Below are 16,450 nucleotides of genomic sequence, written 5' to 3'. Positions count from 1 at the left end.
GATCTTCGGATCCGTATTAATGTTATCGTTATTTTGGCAAAAAAAAAAAAAAATGCTTCTTTCCTTCTCTTTTTTGTCTTTTATTATTTGGCATTTTTTAGTCATTATATAATTAGTTATGAAAACATATAGCAAAACTGTTCCTCATGGCCCCAAGCCCCCAATTCTGTTTCATACTTTCATTCCCATTTTATTTTCTACTAATTTAAATTTAAATAAGTCAATAAAAGAAGCAAAAATCTAAACAGCACCCTAACAAATCACATACTTGCAAATAAACAGAAATATGCAATTTCTCATTATTAAGCAACAAAATTCATGTTTTACAATCTTAAGAATGCAATCACTATTATCAGTAAAGTAAGTTTAGAACTTGTATAAGCTTTTATCAATATTTCAATCTTATTAGAGAAAGAAGAAACATCATATCTAATTTCAAACCTTTCCTTTGTGTTCAGGTGCATGAGTGAACTCAAAATCAATATGAACAAACGCTCGTTCAACTTCCGCTAATTGCTCTAGTTTTATTTGCAACATTTCACCAATATTATGCGCCTCACTCACCATCATATCTTTGGGCAAAACTATATCTACTTCTACAAAGTAGTGAGTTCCGAAGGTATACGCTCTAACTGTATCAATGTGTTTTATTTCTTCATGATGATTCCATACCAAATATGTCAATTTCGCCAAGAACTCAGGTGGAGCCGTTCTCCCAATCAATGACCATACATTCTCCATAACCGTCTTCGCCCATGTATTTATAGTGTAGAGCGCTATCTACATGTCATGAAAACATTAACAAAATTAGTACCAACTAGTTAGGAAGCCCGTGCGGTGCGGCAGGTGGTAATACTATTTTTTTTTAAAAGGAAAAAGACAAAAAAAGCTGACATCATCATGATGTCAGCGATTTGTTACTGTTCATTTGATTTTGTGCTTTAGTACGGTGGTAAATTTTAAATAAATTAAAAATAAAATACAAAAAAGACAAAACGAAATAATTGATGTCATCATGAAGTCAGCGATGTGGTTACTGTTCATTTGATTCTGTGTTTTAGTACGGTGGTAAATTAATGCGCCATGTGAAAAAAGAGAGGTTCTTGTGTACTTACAATAATAGCTCCAACGGGATCAATCCACCATTTGTAACGTATGGCTAAGACGGTAGCGGCTAACCCAACTGAATTTGTGATGACATCGAAGAAATGATCTTGAGCGTAGGCTCTCACTATTTCGTTCTTAAATCTTCGACAATAAACCATGAGAATAAATTTGACTGCAGTCACAATAACCATGATACCAATCACCCACATTTCCTTATCATGATCTTTGTTAGGGTGAGTCTGCAATCAACACAAATTGTATTTCATTTAGATTCTCATTTTTCTTTATATACATGACATGTATGAAAAACTAATAAACATTTTTTAGTTGTATCTAGAATAGATTTAAGGAACATACCCCTGCAAGGAGTTCTCTTGCAGACTCTAGCAATATTTGGAAACCAAGTGTTGCCATTACTGATGCGAAAACAATGATCCCCTGTATAAACAGTAACAGCCGATTTAAAAATAACTTTTTCACGACCTTTATGTGATTCTTGAAATAGCTTATGTAGTTTAAAACGTGCCGACAGTTTAAGAGTATGGTTAGCTTACAACGGGTTGCATCCTATTCTTTCCGATTGGATAGTGATATTGATTAGGATTTCTCATGGCATTTGAAGTAAACCATAGAATAAATCCGGATAACAAGTCCAGAAATGAATCCAAAGTTGACGCGATAACTGCTAACGATCTACTCTCATAAGATGCATAAACTTTAGCCAGGAAAAGAACCAAGTTAGCTATGTTGGATACATAGATCGCCATTCTCTCGCTGCGAGCAAGATTCTTCATTTCATCCTATAGATATACAATAACAGAATTGTGTTATGATAACTTTTTAAATCACAAAATGTATCACAATAAGAAACCATCCACGATAGCTTAGTAGTTGGGGTCTTGATATCCCCATAAGAGATAAAAGGTTTTCACGTTCAAATATCATTACCAACATATCTAGGTTGACCAGGGAAAAGGGTTGAAGATGGTCACGAGATAATCTAGTTAGGCCGCATACAACTGAGTAAAAACACTCCTCTTCCTTGGATAGCCTAAACAAGAAAAACCTTATCCGTTTACCTGTTTATGACTATATGACAACAAGCAATTTGGCATGAGTCTGATTTTGTATGATTTGTTTAGGTTTTTTTTTTTTTTTTTTTTTTTTTTTTAAATTTTTTTTTTTAAAGGCAAACTCTGATTTTGTTTAGTTTGAAAGAACTTTAGAAAGTATGGCTGAAGTAACCATCATGGACCAACCTCAGTTAGGGCTCCTGGTAGAAAATCTGATTTGCTCATTGTTTCCATCTCATTGAACCCTTCAAAAAGCTCTTCCTGTTTCTGGTAATATGCTTTAACTTTTATCTGTTTCTCTATGAGAATAAATACATCAAAACAACATTATTCTATGCCCAAATACATAGAAGATAAATATAAGGCAGGTGTCATCATGTTTAAGTATTAAGCATCATTACACATGTGAACCATGTAGTATAAAACACTATGCTTCTCCTCAATCATCATTCTACGTGACTTTTCATTTTGTGTTTAATAAAACATACCGATTAAGCGTTGAAATGTTCAAAAAAAAAAAAAAATTCTGAATGATTCATTGATTCTAATTGATATAACATGTTTGATAATCATTTTAAATGAACACTGTGAATAATGTATAATTACATATTAACCTTATACATAACGTTATTTAAGGACGATATGTGTCTTTTTATAATTTAAGGATGATTGTAAAGGAAATTAAGAAGAGAAGTGATTTAGCACACATTTACTTGTTTTTTTTTTTTGAACGGCAATTTTTTGGCATCAGTAGTTCATTTATTTCAACGACCCTCATCACAAGTTCGGGCGGAAACCCGAACCCGATCGACGGTACCCGGGAACACATCCATTCGGGCAGTGGTTCCGGGTAGAGGTCCGTGAACGAATCCGGTAAAGTCTCCCTATAGGGTCAATATATAACACATTTACTTGTTATTCAACATCAAAACGAACGCGTTGAATTCAGAATTGAATAATTCAACAAATGGTGCTATATCATTCAATTTATAAAAGGCAAACAATAATAGTCATACAAGAAATAAATACTCATTACATATGTACATATAATAAGAAAATAGCATGGATGTAATTACTTGGAGTAGGGAGAAGCAATCGTCGAAGAGAAGAAGATTCACGATCGCGTGAAGAAGATTGTGGTAACCGAAATTGGTTGATGTCAAGTCTCCATGATGAAGAATCGCTCGTATTAACTGCAGAACGAGAACAAGTACCAGTACCTCCATCTTCAAAATGCTTCTCCATCGATCAAGCCAAAATAAAGTACAAAATTTGATTTTCGCTAAGCGTCAATTTGTATCTATTTAAAACGATGTGATGTTACATGGATATGGACCTATATATATACAGTGATGACTGCTTCAACATACACTATGGGGACTTGATGTAGGGAGAAAATATGATACTATACACTTGATGAAATTTGTTAACTTCATTGTAGTTGCTACCACTGATCTTGCTTTGCTACATATATACAAGATAAAAATTACTCCGTAAATAAAAAAGGAGATACAAGTGAACAAGGCTAGTCTAGGGAATTGTGAATTGTAATGCCATCATGGACCCCACCATACCCTTTCGATAATTCATAATTTGGTCATACGCCCCATACCCCTTTCGATCAAACATACAATACATTTTTTCAGTTTATAAAAACATATTCATTTTATATTTCAACTTCTCAAAATATATTTAATTGCTGGAAAATAGATTTTGTTAGTAGGAAACGAAATCAATGAATAACTCTAAAAATATGTGCACGATAAATGGACAATTTAACTAGAACTAAGAGAATATTAGAGTTTGTTCCGTGCAACCTAGATAATACTGGAGTTTGTTCCGTGTAACCTTCTTTTTGTATAGTACTAGTAGTTTAGGAAAGAGTGATGATTCGTACACCGCTAATTTTTAATCCTACACTACCAAATATGCTTTACAGTTTTGTACAGTACAACACCATAATGTATGTTTGGTGGTGTATGGCTAAAAACTGGTGGTGTACGAATCACTTCCCTTTAGGAAATTACCTCTTGCTACTTATTATTTACGTTTTTCTTAAGTTCGTGTGCAGTTAACTGCATATATTGGAATATAATATATGTACCCAATACAGATTTGGTATTTTCAAAAATGAATCTTTTGATATTTAAGATATAAATTATGGGTTAATTACGGTATAATTAAATATGTATGTAAAATGATATATCTAGTGAAGGTAGACATTGAGTTGATGGATTTGGTATAGGAGGACGTATTCTTCCAACATTGTTTATTCAAGTCCTCTATATCGGCATTCATCATGCATTTTTCTATCCCATACTTTTTTATTTGTTTATATTCATCTCGACCCCGCCATTTATATTAATTTCTAATTTTAATAACTCTTATTTAAAAATTTATTTTTTTAAACACATAAAATAAATTCATGTGTTGCTACATAAATACTAAATACAGCTAAAAACTCGAAAAAAAAAAACCCTCACACATTTGAAACAAACAAAAAATGTGTAAATAATAATTAATAAAGAAATATCTGAAAATTTGTGTTCTTTTATACAGTAAATCTTTTTTATTAATGAGTTTCTAGGCTAATTTGACACTATACAATGAGCAAGACACATTTACCGAAATAAGCATTTTAAAATCTCTTTCTCAAAAATAAGCAATGTCAGAGGGCATTTTTCAACAATAGACAAACATTTCGCCTAATGTCTAAGCGAATTAGGCGAAAGTCATTGTAACCAATCAAAACGCACCACGTGTTCAAGACACTTCCGCCTCTTTTTCTTTCAATTTTTCAAAAGTTTCGCATAACTTAACTTATATAGGCGTATTAGGCGAACTTGGTTAGGCGATTTAGGCATAATCATATAATCAATCAAAACCCGCCATGTGTATTTTCAATTTTCGCATAATCTAGCTTTATTAGGCGAATTAGGCGGAATGTTTAAGAATCACCCTTTTGTTACCTTTTGAAAAACTTTTGTATATGTAACGAAAAAGGTGATTATTAAACATTCTACCTAATTCGACTAAAAAGGCTAGATTATGCGAAAACTTATAATATACGTGGCGGTTTTTGATTGGTTTTATGATTACGCCTTAACAAGTTTTGCCTAATACGCCTAAATAAGTTAGATTAGACGAAACTTTTGAAAAAATTGAAAAAAAGAGGCATAAGTTTCTTGAACACGTGGTGTGTTTTGATTGGTTACAAGGACTTTCGCCTAATCCGCCTAGACATTGGGCGAAATGTTTGTCTATTGTTGAAAAATGTCCTCCGACATTGCTTATTTTTGAGAGAGCGGTTTTAAAATGCTTATTTGGTTAAAAATCTCAAAAAATAACATATGAATTTGAGTGACTTATAATTTGTTGTACCTTACTAAAAAATTATAGATTTTGGTGGTCTCGAATACATAATGTCTTTGTTGGTGCATAATCCCGAGTTCTATGATGTAATAAGTTCTATTTGTATTATCGTTTACAATTCAGTCGTGTATAAACATTGTCATTGATACTGTGTGTTTGAATTGATTAAGCAATGACGTAAAATGGTTCGAGCTGTTTGGTTGGCAGCTCAGACCATCGACCGATGGTAGAGACCATCGGTCGAGGGACTGTCACCATCGGCCTTAGGTCAGAGACCACCGGCCGATGGTCGCTGTAACTTAATATAAATACGGGTGTTGGGTTACATTGTTAGTTTACACACCCTACCTCCCGTAGCCGTCGCATTTCGCTGTTACTATTGTCCCAGACCATACCCCAACCGAATACAATCATCTAGGCGTCGATTATATCAACATATTGTTGGTTAGATTGATCCCAAAGTGAAACTAGTATTCGATTCATCCTAGTTTATTGTTTTCAGCCCTTATTCTAGGTTTAACGTTTAATCTAAGGTCCTAGATCGTCTACAAAGTGGTATCAGAGCATAGGCTTGCTGATCTAAACGTTTTTGAGTCGAATTATTTGTTTTCAATTTTAGGGTTTTTTGGTCAAAACGGGTTTGTGATTAAAAGTTGACATTTTTACGTTTAAATCTCGTGTTTTTGTGTTTCTTTGTGTCTCTGGGTGTATTTTCTAGGTTTCTACCGGTTTGGTTTAAGTCTAGAACGTCAAAAATCGATCGAAATTGAAGTTTTTAGCGAAAACCCTAGTTTTTCCTGCCCAGTATTCGTAAGAACTACCCTCGGCTGATCGTCTTTGACCATCGTCCGTTCGTCCCGACCCTCGACCGTTCGTCAGACACAATCGACCGATCGTCTCATATTGAACCGGAGGACAGTTTGTCATATCATAGAACCGTTTGTCTTTACCATCGGCCGTTCATCTCTTGACCATCGGCCGATCGTCCACTACCATCGACCGATAGTAGCTTCCATCGACCGAAGGTCTCAATTCTAAGATTCAGTTCAAAGATTACACCATCGGCCGTTAGTCATAAACCTCCGACCGATTGTCATAGACCTCCGACCGATTGTCCTAGACCTCCGGCCGATTGTCTTGCCCGTCGACCGATCCTCTTTTGAGACAGAATCTTTTAACTACATTTAATTTAATACTCAATCAGTTAAAATGTATGACACAAACGAACAAGTGATGAATGAATACAGTGCGTTAGTAATTGCACCTGGACTACAAAAACTATTACTTAATGAAAGTGAATCTGGTTCATCAAATAAAGTACCTAGACTTGACAATCTTAAAAACTTCTTGGACTGGAAAGTTAGGTTTGTTATTTACTTGAATGGAGTCGATTCTAGACTTTGGGAATGTATTGAGAATCTGTATCTATGGCCATGCGGAGCAGATGGTGAACCCAAAGAAACTTCACAGTTTAGTCCTACAAAGCGTGAAGAGTACAATCTTGAGTGTAGATGTTATGCTCAGCTAACCCAAGCTTTGTCAAAGGAGATTTTTTAGCAATTTAAAAACCGAAACAAAACATCGTATACTATCTGGTTGGCTCTTCAATCTGCAACAGAAGGTACAGCTACTTATCGTGCGACTAAGGGTAAGGTTTTGAAGGATGAGTGGAGGGTGTTTGCAGCTCTTCCATCAGAATCTCTAGGACAAACTTTGGAGAGATATCGGTTATTGGTTGCAGAGATGGCAGATTATGGGATTGAGGTGCCTGATGAAAAGGCAGTAAGGGTGTTGAAAGATGATCTTCCAGAAAAGTGGGATCATGAGATAGAAAAGATTCAGAACAGTTACAGCTCATCAGGTCGTCCATTGACACTAACAGCTTTTACTTCGAAGTTGATGGAGAAGGACATTCAGGATGAAGCAAAGAGAAAGAGACTTGGTTATGTAGCTGCTGCGGCATCCACTATTGGGACATCTTCTGGTACTCATGTTCCACTACATACAGCATACTTAATAGCCAATGCTTCACAAATGTCTGCACTATCGTCTCAGTCCGGCTATTTTAACGCTAAATTACAAGCTCAGAATTCTACAATTAAGATGATTGAAGCTTCTCCGATTCAACAGACTCAGACTCAGACTCAGACTCCTGTGTTTCAAACTGAGAATATCAAGAAGAGATCTCGCGAATCTATTCAGGAAGATATGGCTTTGGCAGCTATTGTTGTTAACTCATACAACGATATGATTAGTGGACAAGTGCTTAATAGTCATCTTGAAAATGAAGACTATGATCAGATTGATGAGGACGAGCTAGAGAGAATGGATATACTCTACTGTATGGGTAGCATTGTAAGACGTGCTAGAAAGTACTTGAAGAGAACAGGACAAAGATCATTGAGTTTAAATCGAGATTCGAAGTTTGGTTTTGATATGTCAAAGGTTAGGTGCTACAATTGTGATGAATATGGTCACTTTAAGAAAACTTGCACGAGACCACCCGGCCTGGTTTTCATGATCCTTTTCACCAGACAACCATCTCAGTTACTCCACAACATGTAATTGTAGAGAAAGAATCTTCGGGTTCTGTTCAATCTAAGGCTTTGACTACAACGTATGCTGATGAAGTATGTGACTGGTCCATATCGGTAGATACACAGAAAGCTAACGTTGTGTTTGTAGGTAAAAGTGAAGCTGAAATTGAAGAGGAAAGAATTGTTCAGAAAAATGCAGGTTGTACTGGTAAGGATAATTCAAATTGTACATGCTATGTGTGCAAATGTGATGCAAGGTTGAAGAGAGCAGAAGAGCTTATGAAATTCTGCTTCAGGAAGAGGATTAAAGATAAGTTGTATGATAAGTTTCGCAAAGCTAAGGACTTATCAGATCTTGAGTTTACTACTGATTCGTCTGATGAAGAAGAAGGGATGAGTTGTCATGTTGGTACTTGGTTCAGGAAAGAGCTGGAACATTTGCTCAACTGTGATCTTAAGAGTGGTGATGAGAAGATTGTTACAGTTCAGAGTCCAGTTTGTTCAGATCAAGGTGAGGGTAAAGGAGGTTATGAGGCTGATTACTCGGATAGTACGAGCTCAGAGTCCGAATCAGAATCAGATGCAGATTCTCAGGTTGGAAGAAATGACTATGCATTCATGGCCAACACGTCCGGTAATGATAAGGTATGTAATGACTCAGTTTCTAATTGTTCTAAATGCAGTGGTTATGAACAGGAAATTGAGAGGCTTGAATGTGTTATCACTAAGCTTAATGAGATATCTGTTACATGTGAGACCTGCCCTAAGCTTAGAATTGAACTTAAGAACCTAAGTGTAGAGAATCAGACTAATAAAAAGAACTATGAGGATGCGCTTTTCTACCTTAATAAATAGAAAGACTATGTTGATGTGATTAAGTCTTTAGAAAATCAGGTAGGTCACTTAAAATCAACTGTGATAGATGATGGAAAAGTGATTACTATGTATTTGGGACAGATAGAGACTCTTAAGGCAGAAAAGGATTCCTTTAAGTTGAAATATGAGTCTGAGAAAGCTAGGATTGACAATTGGCAGAGGATGTCTTATGTGAAACAGACTCTTAATCATCCTCAACAGTAGGGTTTAGGTTATGACCAGGTTGCCCCACCTCTTATGGGTGAGTATATTAATAAACCAGTTAAGAAATGTAAGGGTCCAGTTGTAGAACCAGGATATGGTAAGCCTAAGGAAACACTTGTTAAGAGTTCTAGTGAGGTAGTTGAGTCAAAGAAACCTTTAGATGTTGTCTATGAAACAGAGTCGGATACTGATATCGACACTGAGAAAGACAGCAAACCTTTTAAGCTTGTCACTAAATCGGTTACCATTATGAAAAATCCTGCTAATGCTAGTAGGGTGACTGAAAGTCAAAAGTGTCAGTCTAAGAGCACTGTGACTCCCAAACAAAATAAGAAGAAGAACACTCAGGGAGTGTCACCTAAGTTTGTCAGTAAAGGAGTGTTAGACGGAACAGGTCCTAAGGTAGAACAACCACCAAAAGGTGAGAGTTCCAATTCTGGTAATGTGTCCAAGTATGTTCCGCCTGGTCGTCGACAGACTGTCAAGTAACAAGTCTCATCACCCTCTACGACTAGACAACATACTGAACCACATAGGAGACAGTTTTCACCAATTAGACGCAAATTGTTTAATTCTCATGATTTTGATAATGTTAACTGCTTCAATTGTGGGATGTTAGGACACAAGGCTGTAAATTGTCGACCCATTTGACAGACACCCAGAAGGAAGGTTGATCTTAGTCCAAATCATTCCTTTAATAGGAGATCACCTTCACCAGTGTTTAAATCTTCTTCTGTGAAAACAAATGAAACAAAGGTTTTTCAAACTAATGATTACTATAGAAAACCATTATCGCATAACACAGTTTGGAAACCTAAATCAGAATTTAAGGGTGTTCAAAATCCTGAGGGTCCTTCTGGATCTAAAGGACAATGGGTGGAGTTTCCAGTTGTTGGTGTTGATGGGAAACCCACTGCCATTAGGGCATGGGTAGCCCTTTCTAACTAATCCTCTTACTTTAATGTGCAGGTCGCCTACAATCCACGCTGCAGTACTTAGATTGTTGATAGTGGGGCGTCCAGGCACATGACAGGGAACTTGTCTTTGCTTTCTAATGTGAAAACAGTGGATGGAGGACCAGTTTTTTTGCAGGTAGTGGAGGAGGATTTATTACTGCTCAGGGTGTTATTGCTAATGAGAACGTCAGCTTTGATAAAGTTAATTATCTGGAGCAGATGTCGAACAATCTGTTTTCAGTTTCACAAGTTGCTGACAAAAAGTATACTGTGGCTTTTGATGATAAGTTTTGTTATATTTTGAGGAAAGAGTTTGTTATTCCGGAAGACATGATTTTGATGACTGCTCCAAGGTGCAAGGATCTCTATATCCTTTATATGCGTAAGGCTCATGTTAAGGCAGCTACATGCCATCAGGCCTTCGTTTATAAGGCTACTGAACAGGAGTCGATTATCTGGCACAAGCGTATGGGTCATCTGAGTCTAAGGAAGATGAATAATCTAGTCCACAATGAATTAGTTGAAGGTGTGAATGTTAAGAGTTTTCATATTCCTGAAGGTTGTCTTCCGTGTAAGCAAGGGAAACAGACTAAGAAGTCACATACTGCCAAGAAACATCATTATGTTAATATTCCTTTGGAATTATTGCACATGGATCTCTTTGGTCCAGTGAACTGTAAAACTCTCACCAGAGAGTCTTATTGCTTGGTAGTTACAGATGAATATTCCCGTTTCTCATGGGTTGTGATGTTGAAACACAAGTCAGATACTTTCGATCATATTAAAGTTTTGATTCTGAAGCTCGAAAGTTTGTATAAGTTGAAGGTTAGAAAGATTCGTACTGATAATGGTACAGAATTCAAGAACAATCAGATGCTGCTGTTTTGTAATGTTGCTGAAAGGAAGAACATGACTCTAATTGAAACCGTAAGAACAATGCTAGCTGATTCATGTCTTCCAATTGTTTTCTGGGGTGAAGCAGTGAGTACAACATGCTATGTGATGAACAGAGTTCTGGTGGTAAAGAGACATGGTAAAACGTGTTATGAACTATTACATAAGAGAAAGCCTAATATTAAACATTTTGAACCTTTTGGTGCTCCTTGTACTATTCTGGTATGAGAAGCTGGAGGGAAATTTAATTCAAAGGTTGTCTCTGGTATCTTCTTGGGATATGGGAATCCGAACAAACGGGTGTATAATGCTGAGTCAAAGTGTGTGGAAGAACGTTATGAGGTTGATATTCAATGCAATGCTCCACCTCGTGTTAGTAAAGGGTTCGCATGGCAGTTTGAATATGATAAGTTATTTGATTCCTTCAATCTTCCACCAGATGCTACAGATGAAGAAGTTCTGACTCAGATATTGTTTAATTCTCAAAACTCTTCTGGGAATGTTATCACTATTCCAGCACAGGTTCAGAATCCGATTTCTAGCTTGCAACCAAGTCCGCAGAGTGTTAGAGGTGATTTTGATTCAAATGAGGACGGGGTAGTATATACAGATGAAGATAGTGAGCTTGAAGATGACGAGGAAGATAGTCGAACGCAACTGACAGAGGATCATCTTAATCCTCTATATAATCAACCACCAACTGTAACAGTGACTGAACCGCCAACTGAAGTAGGAGGTGTACGTAGATCCAATTGTGTTATTCTGCCACCTAGACGTCTTGATGATTATTATGTGGATTCAAGATGCATTCCTCACATCAGTATTCCTCAAGCGAAGTCTAATGAAGCTTCTACATCTGGAGTTCCGACTACATCAGAGGTTCCCGTGACTAGTGTAAGTTCAACAGTAGCAGAAGATGTTCAGACAGAGAGTGCGAATGTGGTAACAGCTTTTTATTCATCATTGAATAAGACAGGAAGAATATTTGTGCATGCTCACTCATGTTATGTGTGTCAAATCGAACCTAAAGATGCTTATGAGGCATTGAAGTATGACGAGTGGGTTAGTGCAATGCAAGAGGAGCTGTTACAATTTAAACATTTAAAGGTTTGGAAGCTAGTCAATCCACCACATGGTTGTGTGTCCTATGGTCTTCGATGGGTTTTGAAAAATAAGAAGGATGAACAGGGTATTGTTATTAGAAACAAAGCTAGATTGGTGGTGAAGGGATATCAACAGATCCCTGAAATTGACTATGATGAGGTATTTGCTCTGGTAGCGAGACTGGAGGCTATTAGGATTTTCTTGGCCTTTATATCTTTCATGGGATTTAAAGTTTTTCAGATGGATGTTAAAAGCGCATTTTTGTACGGAGAGATCAATGAAAGAGTGTTTGTTGAACAACCACCCGGTTTCGAAGACCCGCATTTCCTATAAAAGGTTTATCGACTTGAAAAGGCACTTTAAGGTCTTCACCAAGCTCCGAGAGCATGGTATGCAACGTTGTCCAACTATATGCTTGAAAACGGTTTTAGGAGAGGTGTCATTGATCAAACACTTTTCATCAAGAAGAAGGGACAACATCTTATGTTAGTGCAGGTTTATGTTGATGATATTATCTTCGGGTCGATAGATCAGGGAATGGTTGATGAGTTTGAGAAGGTCATGCAGCAGAAGTTCAAAATGAGTTCAATGGGAACGATAAAGTTTTTCTTAGGTCTGCAGGTAGCTCAGACGGATAAAGGCATCTTTTTGCATCAAACCAAGTATGTAGCTGATATTCTGAAGAGGTTTCAAATAGAAGCAGAAAGACCAGCTAAGACTCCGTTGTCTGTGAATCATGGGATATCACCTGATTGTGAGGGTGCTTCAGTGGACCAAACGTTATACAGAGCAATCATAGGCTCTCTAATGTATCTTACAGCTTCTCGACCAGATATCATGTTTGCGGTTTGTCTGTGTGCCCGTTATCAGGCGAATCCTAATGTTCATCATATGTTGGTGGTTAAGAAGATTCTGAGGTATTTGAAAGATACACCGAGCTTAGGGTTATGGTATCCGTGTGAGGATGGTTTTGATCTCACAGCGTATAGTGATTCTGACTATGGAGGTTGTAAGAAAGATTTTAAGTCAATATCAGGGGGTTGTCAATTTCTGGGAAGCAAACTAGTTACCTGGCAGTGTAAGAAGCAGACAGCAGTGGCTCAGTCCACTTGTGAAGCAGAATACATTGCCGCGGCCAGCTGTACATCTCAGGTTATCTGGATTCAACAGCAACTACGTGACTACGGTTTGCAAATTTCTAACACTTCTATTTATGTTGATAATACTGCTGCCATAGCTGTCACTAAAAATCCCGTAAATCATTCTAAAACGAAACATATAGGGATTAAATACCATTTTATTAGAGATTGCAATGAGAAAAAGCTGATATATGTAGTGCAGATAGACACTACAGCCCAAAGGGCTGATCTCTTCACAAAAGCTTTTGATAAACCACGCTTTGATTTTCTGTTAAAGGAAATAGGTATTAAATTGCTTACTGACGTGGTTCCTGAAACTGAGGTTCCTAACACAGAGGAACCTAACCAAGAGACTGAGTTGTGAAGAACTTGAAACTTCTTGTATAATATGTGTAGCTTTGCATGGTCATTTGCAGGTCTTTTGCATGTTCTAGTGCCATTTGCATGATAGGTTAGTATTTCATGATATTTCTGCATGTTTGCTTATGTTTTTAAATAGTTTTATGCTTTTGTACAGAGAAAATTAAAAAGTCATAAAAATCGGAAAAACAAGAAAAAAAAATAAAAATTGAAAAATGGAAAATCCATAAAAAAATTGAAAAGCCTGAAAATGAGTTGCTTATTCTATGTTATGGGGAAGTGATTGCAATACTGAACTGACATGTAAGTTGTGACAATCAAGTAATACAGGATGACTGATAATGTGTTAGTGGACTTTATTGGCCTAATTCTAGATAAAGATGATCACACTAACAAAGCGTAAATATCATGATGAGGAAATCATGGAAAGATTTACAGCGGTTGAGGGTAGTCACCTACTTATCACTGAATATGTACTGAGAAATGATTGTTCAGAAACTCAACAGACGGTTGAGGTCTCCCCTACTACGAGTTATACTTGGTAGCAAATGATAGTTTTGTGAGTCCCCAAGGTGAGCATATTTTGTTTAGGGTGCATACTTGTTTCTATTTACCTTTATTACTTTGACCGAAATTCAACAACATACATATCAGGTACCCAAAGGGAGGTGTTTTCTCTAAACGGGTTGAGAAGTGCAGTCTTGTATCACAGACACAGAATGATTTGTATTTTGCAACGTCATCGGTTTCTAGATTTCAACATCAGAAGATTGATTTTCCGTGCAGTTACTTCTAAAGTCAAAGACAGTGGTGCATCATCATCATGTATAGTTGTATTTATTTATTTATTTATTTATTTTATTTGTTTTATTTACGGAGAAAAGGAAACATCAGAAAAGCCAAAAAAAATAAAAAAATAAAAATAAATTGTTTATGTTTATTTGAAGTTGTAAATAACATGATGCATCACCTAACTGCAAGAGAATCATGGATCAAGAATTGAATAAAGCTTCAGCGATTCCAATGTTATCTAAGTCTGAGACAACAGATATTCCAATCGGAGATTTATTTGAACGATTTCGTTATCTACATCCGAGGGGGAGAATTTAATCAAATCATCAGATATAGAGAACTTAAATCATTCAGTTCACATCTCATTTAGTGAACTTTACATCTTTTGTCTGTGGTATGGAATTGTACCTATTGACCTGGATAGAGGGAATATCTTCTGGAAGGTATCTTAGCGTTCCATCACTCAAATATATATATATATCACTTCCATCCATCCAACATCATACATCATACTATTTCCGTTTAAGTATGGGGTTTATAGCGGCCGGGATGCGCCTTAACAAAGTATGCAATAAATTTGAGATTCACAAGATTATCTGAAATGAAAAGTGTAAGTTTAAGGTAGAAGCTCATGGCTGACAGGGTTGCTAGAAACATCGTGAGATGGTTCTGTCCAATCAGATTGAAAGAACATTGATGTGATAAGAGGACAGCATCAACTTGTTGTGCTCAATTGTTCTACCTAAAACATCTTGCGATCTCAAATGAGGACTGACTTCGTGATCAAAATCTAACATTGAAAAATGTTAATGTAATTAATATAACGTGATCATCAAAATCTAGGGTGAAAGTTGGTAAACATTTACTGATATATTTGAAAGTTGTTCTGTATATGCTTTATCAAGTAAGTTAATGACTGAACTGTGGAATAACATGTCAATATAGTTCAGTTCTGATCCCCAAATCAAAAAGATTTAATCAATTTGATATGACAACTCACAAAAGATGTGTTATGCTCCTTGTAGTGTGATTCATGATAAGCAGTAATACTTGTTTCTGTGCTGATAACATCATATACTCTTCTTATGCTATTGTTTAATGAAACTGATGTTAGAAGTTGATTTATTGTAGATCTAAAAGGTCAAATGTTATTGAATATGTCTGTTATAATATTGCTAATCATGACACACTGGATCTTTTACGGTAATTTGCTTTGGGTATTTGCATGTGCATGCATATCTGAGAATGTTTGCATTCATAAGTTAGTTACATGTGCATTTCTGTTTCATATTGTAAGCTTAACAACTCAGTTCTCGGAAAGGTTTACTGTGAAAGGAATTCTACGGATTTCGTAAAATTTGAAAACAAGTTGTTTAGAGCTTAATGGTACAAAGCTTGTTTGTGTTTATACTGTGGAGATCAGTCCCAGGGGGAGTGAATGTGCAAAAGAAGGTAAAGTTTGATTGTGAAAAGGGTTAAGTTTTAAAAAAATTTCTCAAGCAAGACCACCGGCCGACTGTGATTACCCTCGGACGAAGGACTCGGACACTCGACCGAGTGTCTGGACCATCGGGCCGAAGGATTAGACCATCGGTCGATGGTCACTGAGAGAGTATAAAAGGACCCAGAGTCGATCGGGTCAGTCACTTTGTGCAATTTGTGAGATTTTACCTTTGATTTTCAAGTGTGTGCGAAAGGAGTTTTTGTTAGATAGTTTTGTGCATCTTTTCTTTGTGATTCCAGCGCCGTTAACGAGGTAATCTAACTCGTTTTCATTTGTTTTAAATCATTAATTTTAGATTCGAGGTATAAATTGCTAGTCGAGTGATTTTTGGCCGATAGATGTTAAAATTGATGATGTATTTGTGTTAATCGGCCTGTTTAGACTCTATTGTGACCAGGAATCGAACCAAAAACAACAGATTGATTGGTTTGAAAGTTAGGTGAACCCAGATCTGGTGAACTACCCTCGGCCGAAGGTCTCTGACCCTCGACCGATGGTGTCTTACACTCAGCCGTAGGTCTCTACACTCGGC

At 36.5% G+C, this 16,450-nt stretch overlaps 1 protein-coding gene across 1 annotated transcript; it reads right to left on the bottom strand.

The window, feature by feature from the left end:
* Window positions 1-349: 349 nt before the first annotated feature.
* On the bottom strand, window positions 350-3,896 carry LOC139885931 (metal tolerance protein 10-like). Its single transcript, XM_071869678.1, has 6 exons — window positions 3,257-3,896; window positions 2,367-2,479; window positions 1,662-1,907; window positions 1,465-1,545; window positions 1,116-1,346; window positions 350-780 (listed from the first exon to the last, which is right to left on the bottom strand). The coding sequence occupies exons 1-6, from the start codon at window positions 3,423-3,425 to the stop codon at window positions 436-438; spliced, it is 1,185 nt and encodes a 394-aa protein (XP_071725779.1). The 5' UTR covers window positions 3,426-3,896; the 3' UTR covers window positions 350-435.
* Window positions 3,897-16,450: the final 12,554 nt, after the last annotated feature.

The sequence above is a fragment of the Rutidosis leptorrhynchoides genome, chromosome 1 (genome assembly GCF_046630445.1).
Source record: "Rutidosis leptorrhynchoides isolate AG116_Rl617_1_P2 chromosome 1, CSIRO_AGI_Rlap_v1, whole genome shotgun sequence".
Taxonomy (NCBI): Eukaryota; Viridiplantae; Streptophyta; class Magnoliopsida; order Asterales; family Asteraceae; genus Rutidosis; species Rutidosis leptorrhynchoides.
This window is presented reverse-complemented; position numbering and strand designations above follow the sequence as displayed.